General features: G+C 52.8%; 1 protein-coding gene across 1 annotated transcript; it reads right to left on the reverse strand.

Annotated features, from left to right (window-relative positions):
- Positions 1–360: 360 nt before the first annotated feature.
- On the reverse strand, positions 361–7,356 carry NPAS4 (neuronal PAS domain protein 4). Its single transcript, XM_060607309.3, has 8 exons — positions 5,708–7,356; positions 4,836–4,987; positions 4,548–4,650; positions 4,167–4,428; positions 3,876–3,985; positions 3,393–3,528; positions 1,838–3,273; positions 361–1,109 (listed from the first exon to the last, which is right to left on the reverse strand). Exons 1-8 carry the CDS (start codon positions 5,880–5,882, stop codon positions 1,081–1,083), a joined length of 2,403 nt encoding a protein of 800 aa, XP_060463292.1. The 5' UTR covers positions 5,883–7,356; the 3' UTR covers positions 361–1,080.
- Positions 7,357–12,530: the final 5,174 nt, after the last annotated feature.

The following is a 12,530-nucleotide window of genomic DNA, read 5'->3' on the forward strand; positions in this document are numbered from 1 at the left end:
ATCAATGTGCAGGAAAATGCCAAGCTGAATCCCCTACCCATCCCTGGCCCTTCTCCTCCCTCCCACATCGTGAGTGCTGCAAGCCTAGAGCAGGGAGGAGACTCCAATACCCTCTAATATTTTACACCAAAGCACCTTGAAGGCAAGTGTTTCAGCTCCAAACTCTCCAGCTTCTAGCACGGAGTGGGCCACACACTGTATGCCCATGTCAAGTGAAGGAATGAATGAGTGCACAAGTGAATGAAGAAACACCAGGGCTGTCAGCAGATCCAGACTTTATCTCCTGACCCCCGGGCTCCCAACCTTCTCAGATCCCCACCCTTCCCTTTCCACAACAGTACACGACACCAGCAGTACCAAAAAGGCAAACTGGACTTTATTATAAAGTTGGCTACAAAGTCACCGCAGCACCACGAAGTGGCCACCTGGGCAGACCCAGGCAGTCTGGCAGCCGGGTGAGTCCCGCACCAGGTACACGCACTCGTGCAAGCACACGTGTGACAGCGGCAGGTCTGCCTTCCTCCATCGGAAAGGAACGTAGCGTCTCTTCGCGCCCCCCACCCCAGGCGCGGGGCGCAAAAGTCACAAGAAGGGCCGCCAGGGCGGCAGAGTCCATCGGAATTGAAATCCCGTTACTGGTGTGTAGAGAATTCTACGTGGGTGTCAAGAGCCCCTCGGGGCACAGGCTGGCCCAGGTGGGCACTGCCTTTCCCCCACCAAGGCCCAGGGGTGGCTTGGCCCCCAGGAGTGGAGAACTGGCCCAGGCCCATGGGGTAGTGCGGGGAGTGGGGAAGTGAGACTCCCCCATTCTCCGCTTGAAAATCCCATTCAAGGAAACTCACTACGAGTGAATACAGATTGAAATGGAAACTGAGATTGCTTGAAGTCTCTAAATTTTAAAAAGAAGCTCCCCTCCCCTGCCCTCCCACCTCCCCCCCCCCAAATCCTGCAGGGCCTAGGGAATCAGATATATCCCCCTCTGGCCCCCAGAATCCCCCCAACTGTCCCGGGGGGGTGGAGAGCGGCTCCACGTCTTGATGACAATATGCCATACTTGACGACGTTAAGTCACAGACTTATTCAAAACGTTGGTTCCCCTCCACTTCCATCTGCAGAGAGAGAGAGAGAGAAAGAAAGAGAGAGAGAGAGAGAGAGAGAGAGATGACAGTCAGTAAGGCCATTAGGAAAGATAGATTGAGAATGTGGTGTACTGTTGACACATAGTATGGGCTTCAAATATGTTGGTCCAATGACCGAGTGATCACCAGAGGCTCGGCAAGATAAGGGAGCAATTCGGGAGGATGGAATGAAACTACAACTGTAGTTTTGGAAAGGATGGAGCCATGAGCAAGGAGCCCCCAATGGGCCAGGGGCTGATCTTCACTTTCTGCCTTTCCCAAACTTCTACAAACTCTTGCTCTGTATTCTCTTTAAGGAGTAAGAATACTGAGATAGAACTCTAATCCCTCATCCATCAATTTGTTATGTGACCTTAGGCAAGTTTCTTTAACTCTGGGACCTTGGTTTTCTTCATCTGTAAGATGGGTGGTGATAGCTGATCTAGGTCCCTCACAGAATTAAGAAGCACAGGCCATTACCAAGGATTCTCTTGGGTTTTATACTGCACCCCTGACCCCTGCCCTCTAGGCTCACTTACCCAGAATAACTATGCTAAGTTTTTCACTAGTTCTTATCCTCACTGCTACCCTGGGCAGCAGGTGTTGTTATCCTATTAATAAAATTCAGGCACAGAAAGGGGAGTTTACTCATCTAATTCCACCAGCATCTCATTGGCAGAACAGGGACTTGAGTTTCTCAACATTTTGGTTGGACTTACCTTCATGGAAGCTGTCTTGAACTTGGCTCTGGAGTTGATGCAACTCATCAGTAAACCCATCGTAGGGGAATGCTGAGACACCTGTCTCAAAGGCGGTTTCATATGTGGCCAGGTCCTCCAGGAAGCTGTGGTCTTCTGGGGACAGGTTGTTGCAAGGCGATGAGGCCCCTCCTGGGACCGCTGCCTCAGGATCCCCTGAACTCCATTCCCCATTGGGGTCTGGGGTAGAGAGATCCATGAATATGTCTTCCACGGGCATCTCTTCCAGGAATATGTTATCAGGGTCAGCCAGGAAATCCAGCTCCTGGCATTTCCAGGGTTTCAGGTCCAGGCTGAGCACAGGGGGACCAGCCCCCGGCAGGGACAGGTTGGAGTCTAGGGGCTCCAGACCTCCAAGTGGCTCTAGCCCGCCCGTGCCAGCCTCAGCTGAGAAGGGCCTGTCCATGCCCTGAGCCAACTGGCTGATCTGCTGGATGAGGCGGTCTATCTCATTCTGCTCCTTCTCAGAGTAGTGGAAGAAACTCTGCTTGACTGGAGAGGCCTCAGGTGTAAGCAGGCCTTCGGGTACCAGAGGGACATCCACAGAGAGGGGGCCCCGCAGCTGGGCTAGGGCCAGGAGCGTGCAGTCCCCATTACCAGGGCTGCTAGGACTTGGGGGCAACTTCTCATAGAGAAAACTGCATCCCTCCTGGGTGAAGTAAGTCTTGGTGGGATTGGGGCTCAGTTGCTCTGGGAAGGTTTGGCTGGGGCTGTTGAGGTGTGCTTGGAATGCTGTGCTGGGAGGAGTCAGTTGTTCATGGGCAGGACTGCCCAGAGGCTCTGGAAAGGTGGCAGTGCTGGGAAGCAGCTGGTCTGGGAAGGTAGAGGTGCAGGGAGTCAATTGATCTTCATAGCTTCTGGCTGAGGTTTCGGTCATCTGGCCTTGAAGTGGGCTCATCAGTGGATCTGGGAAGGTTGCACTGCTTGGAGTCAGTTGATCAGAAAAGGTGGCAGTGCTTGGAGTCAGCTGTTCTTGGAGAGAGCTGGATGGAGTGGACAAGTGGGTCTGGAAGGGCTCGTGGAGGCTGAAGAGGAAGGCACAGCCTCCTGGCTGGTGCGGTGTGTAGGGTGGAGTGCACACAAGATCCTTGCTCAGGTCTGCTTGAAGAGAAGGCTCAGGGCCAGACGGGAATGCCAGGTAACTAAAGCCCAACTCTTTTTGGGATTGAGGAAGCTCTTCTGATGTTGAGGCTGCACCCAGGTCTGGAGCACTGGGGAAATTGGTGCTTCTGGGAGCTCCCAAGGCTGGGGGGAAGAGTGGGTTGGGGCTGGAACACTGCTCTTGGGAGAGGATGTTCTCTGGGAATGAGGGCAGCATGGCTGGGGTGCCCAGAACATAGGCTGCCTGGGTGTTTTCAGAGTTCAGCTGCTGGCGGAGGCTCCAGGCTTCTGTGTCACTGGAGAGGAGAGAAGAGGCAGACGGTAAGGGTCTGGTGGTCTTTCCCAGAGCAGTTCCTGATTTTTACCTCTCCATGCCCACCTCAGTTGCCCTCCAAGCCCCTGCCTTGCAGCTCACCTGATTGGGTAGTTATTAGCAGTAATGGGGCCCTCTGGACCTTCTGAGTATAACAGGCAATAAATCCATGCCCAGCCTCCAGGCTTGGCCTGCAGTCTCACCACCATCTCTGCCTGAATATCTCCACTCTCAGCCACTGAAGGAAAAGAAGAGATGCAGAGTTAGGATGTCCATCAGGCGACGCCACCTAAACTTCCCTCTTATTGACCTTTCCACTGAATTGGGGTATCCATGACATCTCCATTTCTGACTACCCTCACCTGCACCACTCAGCTCCCCACATTGACCTCACCACTTGGAGTCCCCCAGTCCTGACTCTATTCTCACTTTGACTCCTCACCCTAATGTTCATTCTATAATATCCAAAAATTGTTGGCCTCTGTTATCTCCCCAGCATCATTCTTGACCACAGCCCTTCTTGGTTGGGTCTCCCATGACCTTTCCCAGAGCCCTGTCTTGTCCCCAGCCTCTCTGGACACTCACACAGGCGGTAGTGTTGAGCAGAAGCGTGGGCCAGGTCCTCGGGGTGCAGCAGTCCATACCATGATTTACAGAGCAGTTCACTGCGCTCAAAGCCCAGGTAGATTAGGACACTGGGAAGGTGGAAAGGGTGTGGTCAGCTTTCTGTTTTCTCTGCTTTATACCCAGGCATCTCACTCCCTCCCAGGTTCTCTGCCCCCTTACACCCCATCCTCCCTGCTCCTGACTCCAGAATCTAGGGTCCCCTCATCTCTGGCTTGCTTTCCTCCTGGAGTCTGAATGCTCTGGGCTTACCTCTCAGAGATGTCCAGTAGGGCCAGGTCCTTAGCATGACGGCTCTGGAACATGGCCAGGAAGAGTGAGGCAGGGCCAGGGCCAGGGCCAGGGCGAGGTCTTGGCTCCAGTGGAGCACAGAAAGCCGTGAAAACAGGGTTTCCTGCCCAGTAGGCTCCAGGTGGATGAGCATGGAATCGGCCTCGAATAAGCACCAGTTTGTTGCCTGCACTCTGGCGCCTGAGGGACTTGGAAGTGTTGAAGCGACAGCGGAAGAGGCGATCTAGGTAAATGAAGAGAAAAGCTGATAAGAGGGTGGATTGTTGAGAGAGATAGCAGGTGGAGAGGAGCAGGGAAGCAGGAAGGAGGTTTGATTGAGAGAGGGAGAAAGGGAGTTCTTACCGGTGTCCAGGGCAGAGGGCAGGGTGAGTTGCTGGCGCACAGTTAGGTGGTCAGCTGGGTCAATGATGTCGTAGATACTGTCACCCTGGGCAACGAGGTCCACCTGGAAAAAGGTGAAGAAGAGATGAAATGACATTTAGTGATGGCAGCAAGAATGAATCCTTAGCACATAGCATCTGGCAGTGTATAACCTCTCCTGCCTCGGTAATTCTCAGATTCTCAAAAGTGGAAAGCTCATTGTATCCCATACGTGCTCTAGCCCCACCTAAGAGGACCCTCAGCACTCACCATGGAGTGGCCCAGATGTTCGCTCACACTCTCAGACAGATATAGCAGCTTCCCCTCAGCTGTGAACACAAGTAGAAATCCAGGTAGTGCCGCCACTATGTCTTCAAGCTCTTGAGATGAGAGAAGCCCTGTGGGGCCCGCCAGAGGAGTGCCTGCAGGGTAAGAAGATATGGTGGGTCAGGAGTAAAACTGGGAAGCAAATCATAAGTAAGGAAGGCATGGACTGAGTTTCAGAAAATCCAGAGGAATTTCTCATGAACCTGCCTCTGCACACACCTGTTGACCCGCTACCCACAGCTCTTGCCCAAGGAACCTGTTGCTGGATTTCCCTAGCCAGCCAGCCCTTTGACTTCTAAGTCGGAGCTGGGTCTTTGCTGGCCCTGAATTTCAGACCCTCGGACAGCGCTCAAAAGACAACCGGGAGTTCAGCACCGCGGGCAGCGCCTCTCAACACGGTGATGCGGTCAGCACCGCGGACAGCGCCTCAAAGGCTGCTGAAGAGCCTTTTCAACGTAGAGAACAGTGGCCACGCTTGCCCCGGTTTGGGTGACTCCATCCCTGCAACTTCCCGGGCTTCCCTCCTCGGGTTCCTGGAGTGCCTCTACGCTGTGGGAACTGGGGCCATTCTGTCCTGGCTTTCTTATTCCCATAAATCTGGCACCAGGGACACTATCCAGGCTCTTACCAGAACTAAGGTGAGGTCTGAACAGAGCTCAGGAGGAAAAGTAGGAAGACCTGAGTTCCCCAAGTCCCGTCTCTCCCCAGCTCGCCGCCACGCTGCCCTAGACATGCATCAGTCCCTGCTGGTTCCCTCAGCTCCACTGTCCCCGGTGCCCGCCAGCTCTGGTCTCTGGCAGCCCCAGTTTGCTCACCTCCAGCGAAGAAGACGCCCTTGCGAGTGTAGATGCAAGCAAGACTCATAATGTGCAGGTAGGAGAGCCGGACCTTGTCCGCTTCAGCTAGAGGCAGGAGCTCCTTGAGGTTCCGGATCTCAGCGTTGATCTGGTCGCGGCGCGCCTTGGAGGCGCCCTTGGTGGAGCGGTACATGACTAGCGGCTGCAGGGCTCCAGCTCCGGTGCTCCGAACACCTGCGTTCCCGTCCCGACGCACCGGTGGCTTCTTCCTCCTTGCTTCCCCGTCTCTCGCTCAGGCTCTCTCTCTCTCTCTCTGTCTCTCCTCTCCTGGGCTCCGCTCGGCTGCGCTGCCCCCCTCGACTGCCTCGTTCCGCCTTATATAGCTCCTGCTAGGCGTGGGGGGCTCGCTTTACAGAAAGGGGGGGCGGGAAAGCAGGAGGCTGGGCTAAGCAAGCTGCAGCGGGAGCCACTGGCTGGGGAGGGGGGAGCGCTCCTCCTCCCTCCCGGGCTCCCGACGTCATCCCATGACGTAGAATGAGAGCGGGAGGGGGGACGGGGGGAGGGGGAGAACTGAGGCTGCGGAGGGGGCTGCGGCTGGCGGCAGCTGAACCGAGAAACGGGCGCTGCGTTAGGAAGGCCTGAAAGAGGGTGCAGGGACCCAGGGGTCCGAATGTGTTCAGCTGAGGGAAAGGACAGGGCAAGGGTTAAGGAGGTCTGAAGCCCCTGGCAGGAGAGTCTGTAGAGAGGAAGGAGGGGTTGGTTCCAACAGGGATTTTTCTAAGGAGATAAGGAAATGGGGGAGGGGGAGGGTAGTCTACAAATTCTTCCTTGCTATTTGCCAGGCAAAGGTCATGTTCACATGGGGAGGAAAAGAAGGACCCTCCTTAGCCTCTGAGGGAGAGGTCGCAGCTGGGGTTTCTCTCTAGGGATTACTCAATCTGGGATTCCCTTAGTCACTTTCAAAGAACAAATCTCCTCCCCCTCCCCCGCCCCCCCTCCCCGCTTTCCAAACCCGGGCTTGGCATTTAGCAAGGGGCATTATATGGAAGTCTAAGTCTCTAGGGTGGGGTGGAAAGGGGTTCCTGAGAGAGAGGGACCAGCTGAATTTGGCCTTGGTTCCATTTTCCCACAGCCAAGAATAGGAACACCAACACCAACGCTGGAGTCTGCAGTGATTCTCTGTTCCCCTGTCAACTAATTAACTGCAGCCACTAACGGGGGAAACTGAGGCAGGGTCCCAGGGCACGGTGAGGATCTGGGTCTGCATCTAGGTATCCCTTCCCCCACCCCGTTGCCAGCCCCAAAGCGAGCGGTTCCCCCCGCCCGACTGCAAGCCTCGGTCTCCCGGCGGGCCGGGGGCGGGGGCGGGGCCGGGGGAATCCCAGCTCCATATTAGGACAGGAATCCTCCGGCGGCTGCCGCGGCGGCGGCGGGCGGGGCCTGCCTGCCTCCGCACCGCTCCGGAGGGCTCCCCCCGTCTCCGGCGGGGAAGATGAGGAAGCAGCATAGAAAAGAGGGGGCCGTGCTGGACCCGCCGAGATCCCGCATCTGTCAAGGACCCCTTGACTCCGTCAGGCTGTCCTCCGTACCCCCCTGCAACCCCCTCCCCATCCTCGGCGCTAGGACTCCTCGTTCTGTCTCCTAACCTTCAACTCTCCACATCCTCCTTCCACAGCCCCGACTAGTTTCAGATCTCATTGCCTGCTTGGTGGTCTGTCTTACCCTTGTGCGCCCTCTCCCCCCTCCCCCCACCGCAGAAAAATGTTCCCCTTCTGCTCTCCAGAGACTCTTCCAATCTCCATCAGTTTTGTCTCCATATCATGTCACCTTTGCCCTCTCTCCTTCTTTCTTTTTTCTCTTTTCAGCACGGATGATTGCTCTCTACAGGGGATGAGGGGTGCCTTTCTTTCCCCCAGCATCACATCTGGGCTAGGGGACATTTTATGTGAAATCTTATTTGGTGGAGTAGGGATCTGTGTGAAATCACTTGAGAGGCTGGAAATGAGACCACTTAAAAATTGCGGGAGAGGGACTGGATTGATTGTAGGAAGTCACATAGGAAGGGTGGGGATAAACTTTGACACCAAGAAGCAAAACTTGGGGTCAAAGAACCCCTCATTCCCATGGGAAAGGGTGGTGGCAAGAGTGGCAGAGTGGGAGCAGGAGACAGCCGAGGAGAAGGGTGTCTGGGCATCTGATCCTGACCTCTTGTGCCATTTTGGCAAAGGTTGGGCCATCTCCATCAACTATCCTGTGTTCAGTGGTACAACTGAGATGAAGGGAAGAGGTGGGGGGGGGGCTGGCTGTCTGCCACTCTCTCTAACCCTATTTATCTGGATTTTAGAGAAATGGTTCCTTCAGGAAGCATATCTCTGTTCCTCTTTCATCTCCATCTGACCCCTGATGTATCCATCCCTCTAGCTTCTGACCTTTGGACCCCTTGATCTCAAGCACTTGATCTTTGGACCCCATCCTTGTATGAAAATCCAGGGAAGTATTCCTATTTTCTTCACCCACTGATGCTTTAGCCTTGGGTGGGAGACAGACTTAGTGTCCCTCTCTATGATAAGAACTATTTGTTGGTTGGGTGCAGCCAGTCTCCAGCAAGGTGAACAGAGCTGCTGTGAAAGAATGGGGCATTGACCGCTGTCCATGGTTCTGGGGGGGAAAAAAATCCCTGAAGTCATTTGGCCATAGTCTACCTGGACATCAAAAGAGAGCGTGAGTCCACACAGGCTTCAGAGTGAGGCCCCCGTTAGCTGTTCCCTTCTCCTCTGAGGATGAATGTGGGAGGGGGCTTTAGGGGCCCAAGGGGTCTGAGCTCGAGGAGTAAAATAAGCATGCGAGAAGAACTAATCAAGGGAAGAATCCTTGCATTTTTCCAGAATGGGCTGGGGGAGAAGGCCTTCTGGAAAGAAAGAAGGGTCTAGAAAGGGACAAGGGAGGGGGGAAGATAAGGGCTTATCCTAGTTCACCCACTCTAATTCAAGTTGAGAAGCTCTATATGCCCCAATGTCTCCTCTCCCTAGGCCAGCTCCCACTCCCCTTGCCTCCCACCTCCGTGAAGCTATTTTTAACTGTGCAGAACCAAAAATAGCTTGGCAGCAGCTTCAGGCCGTGGGAGAGGAGCTATTTATATCACCAGTGATGGTTCCAAAATAGCAAGCAGGAGGAGGGGGGCGGCTGGCACGCTCGAGAGCTCCTGGCCGCTGCTAAAAATACTGGCAGTGTGAGTCATCCCGGCCTGGCTGAGTCACCCCATTCTCCCCCCCGAATCGGCAGGCAGCAGCAGCAGAACAGAACAGGCTAAGAATTGGAAGCTTGAGATGGGGGAGGTATCAGAGCCCATCATCTATGGGAAAGTGGGCAAGAAGCGATTTGATTCAAGAGGGGCTTTGGGGTGAATGTGTAGAAGGAAGGGGGGGTGCAGCTAAACCCACTGGGTGAGCCTGAAGTATTCCCAGCAATGCACTGCTGTTTAGGGATGCATGGGCAATTGATGGGAGGGAGCCAGACTGAGGGTGTGCATGTGTCTGTCTGTCCATTTGACTGTGACTATATTTGTATGTCTGTGTCTGTCTGCATGTAACTTTGTGTTTGTGTCCCTGTGTATTTATGCATTTGCCTGCATCTATGTCTGCCTTTGTAAAAAAAAAATGTCTACCACTTCCTGTGTTATGGGTAGTTCCATGTTTGTGTCTGTATGTGTTCATGTGTTTGCAGCTTTCCGTGCCTCCTTGTCTGTGTGTGTGTTCGTGTCCATATGTGAGTCTGCTCTGTGCCTTTTATTCTCAGCATCCAATGGAGAATGTGAGTTTGCATGCATCCCCAGCCTCAATGCATCTTCTGTTGCCCTCTCTGATATCACTTGTTGGGCTCTTACACCACCTATCCCTTACTCACCTCTCTCCACCCAGCATCTTCCTTTCTTTCTGACACTTGGCCCCCAACCATTTGTGAAAGTGTGTGTTGCATGCAATCTCTAGTAAAAAGATGGAGGAAGTGAGCCCCATATGACCTCTCCCTTTTCTCTTGAATTATCCTGAATCCTCCCTGGCCTGCAGGAGTAAGTGGTTTTCCATCGCTCCATATTTGGGGCGCTGAGGGAAGAGAAGGGCTTTCTTTAGTTCTAAAAAAAAATTCCTGGTGTGGGCACAGGCATGCGCAGCGCGCACACACACACATACACACACAACTGAGAGAGAGAATGAGAAGAGAAAAAAATATCAAGGTCCCTTCTTTACTGAGACAAGCTCTTTGCATCTGTTGCCATGGCAACCCGCCCACTCCTTCCCCGAAAAATCACCAAGAAGAGGTGATGGCATTGAGGACGGATTGGCTGATTTCTTTCTTTATTATTTTTTTCTGAAAAAGGTCTTTTTATAGCAAGAACAGGCCGTGAGATCCCTTGCTCCTGTCTTGCATAGCTTTATTGGGGACCTGGAGAGACATCACCCCTTACCCACTCTCAAAGAGAAGGTGTATCTTTTCCAGAGATTTTGGGGAGGATGGCCTCCTGAGAGGGAGATGGAAAGTGATGGGAGGGGGGGGGGGTCTGCTTCTCTAGAAGAGTATGGAGACTCCTGGTTAGGGCTGCTTTTCTGGATATTTGGGGCAAGGATCTTTCTTGACAGGACTGTTGCAGTGTATTCTGTCCTGCCCTGGATAAATGTGTTTATGATACAAGAAGGAGAAAGAGAGAGGAAAGGGAGGAGGGGAGGGAGAGAGAGAAGGAGAGAGTGTGTGTGTGGAGGGGGTGTAGAGAATCACTTTATGGGTCTTCAGAGCATATGACAAGATGCCAAAGGACACGAGATCTCAGTGGTGGTCAGACCAGACAGGCAGACAAGATGGCTCAAGAAACATCCATTAATGCAATTGATGGTGCTGTGAGTCACCGCCAGATCGCGACTGTGTCTTCTTGCCATGCACCCCAGCTTCCCTGATACATAGATAAATGATCTGGGGAGCACTGAATCTCACCTTTCCTAACTCTTGATTCTCAAAAGCCTCCTCTAAAGCCTGGCCACCAGCCACTGCAGCCACATCACTTTCTCAAGTGAACTGTAGCCTCCTGCCAAATGACTGGATGGTGGAAAAGAAGGGATTCCTCGTTTCCTCCTGTGCTTGGCTTGCTACGGAAATGGGGTCACTTGAGGATGGAGGTTGGAAAGCCAGACTAAGGATCTGACTCTAGAGAGAAACACCTCTTCCTTCCAGCAGACTGCTGCCACCCTTAGCAGGCAAGGGTATGGCCTTGGGAGGGGAGTTAGCTCTACTTGAAGTGATGGAAAGACCTGAGATTTGCTCTGACCTGTTAGACCTATTCTCATGGCAAATCTGGCTGATACTGTTATAGCAATTTGATAGATGGTGAAACTGAGGATCAGAGATAGATACTGACTTACCCAAATTCACACAGCAAGTCATTGGTGGTTCTGGGTCTTAAGCCTAGTTCCCTGCCCCCAGCCCAGGCTCTTTCTCTTGCACTATGGGGTACAGCAGGGGTCTGCAAACTCTGGCCAGCATTCCAAATCTGGCCTACTGAGCGTTTTTGTAAATAAAGTTTTATTGACACACAACCACACCTATTTGTTTATGTATTGTCTATGGCTGTTTTCACCCTACAATGGCAGAGTCGAGCAGTCACAACAGAGACAAAATGGCTTGAAGAGCCTAATATATTTACAGACTGACCCTCTGCAGAGCAAGTTTTCCAACTTTTAGGGTAGGATGACTTCATACAAGGAATATCTCCACTTGTCTCTCTCTTTCTCAGCCAGAAGCTCTCCGGGCCCAGGGCATACCAAGCTGTCAGTTTATCTCCCTTTATTCTTCCAAATGCCAAGAAGCAGTAGTGGTGTCTCTGCACTACTAGGGGAGGAGAGATTGGGAAGCCTCATGGGCTGGGCTCCTTACTAGGCTAGAAGCTAGGCTTTGTAGCTAGGTAGATGGAGCCTCCCCATGCAGGAGTGATGCTCCACATCCTGCTGCCATGGCAACAAAGTTGGAGTTGGCAACAAAAAATCAGGGTACTCCTTTCCATCCTTACCTCAACCCTAGTCTCAAGACTGCATTTTGGGAAGGGGGGGTGTCCCATATTTGGTGATTAAGGTATTTTCCGGAAGACAGAAAGCCCTGATGGGAAGAGAGTCATGGTATTATGAGGACTCGGGCCTCCTGGAGCCTCCAGTCTAACCACGGGGAAGAATCTCTATGCACCTTCTCAGAGAGGTTTATTAAGTTGTCCAGGGTCACAGCTAGAATGAAATAATTCCAGAATCAGAAACCAGGTTCCCCGATTTCTATTTCTTTCCATTTTATTATTATTATTTTTTTTTACCAGAGTTTTCTTTTGAATCCATGAGCTTGAAACCACATAAAATTTCTCTAACAGATTCCCAAGTATCACCCCAGTCCCAGGCCTAGGGTTCACCAGTCTGTGGAGTCAAAGTATAATCGCTGTATAGAGCTGGTCTGTGCAGTGGCTGTCTAGTCTTCAGCTGCGTCTTTAGCAGCCTGTTTTCTTTCTCCCAAGGCCTTTTCATTATGTGATCACTCCCCCAATCTACTTGCACAGGGAGATATTCAGAACATTTTATCTATTTATGGTTATGAAATCAACAAATCTCATGTGAAGAGGGTACATGCCGGCACCCACACGTTGAGACGGTCAGAGCTGGGTGAGTGGGCTGAACCGTGAAGGTGAGGGACACGGAGCCGTGGAGTGGGTGGGGAGGGGAGAGTGTAGCCAGGTGGGAAAAGATGAGGCTGCTTTGGGCAAGGACCTGGAGGCAGGGCTGGGAGAAGAGGGCACAACTAATACAATGAAGAGCGCGTC

The sequence above is a fragment of the Panthera onca genome, chromosome D1, assembly GCF_046562875.1.
Source record: "Panthera onca isolate mPanOnc1 chromosome D1, mPanOnc1 haplotype 2, whole genome shotgun sequence".
Lineage (NCBI taxonomy): Eukaryota > Metazoa > Chordata > Mammalia > Carnivora > Felidae > Panthera > Panthera onca.

Coding starts and splice junctions, on each gene's coding strand:
- NPAS4 (XM_060607309.3), bottom strand. CDS start 5,882: ATGTACCGCTCCACCAAGGGCGCCTCCAAGGCGCGCCGCGACCAGATC. Junction 4,429..4,547: donor GCCCTCTGCCCTGGACACCG/GTAAGAACTCCC, acceptor TCATTTACCTAG/ATCGCCTCTTCCGCTGTCGC. Junction 1,110..1,837: donor TCAAGACAGCTTCCATGAAG/GTAAGTCCAACC, acceptor CTCTCTCTGCAG/ATGGAAGTGGAGGGGAACCA.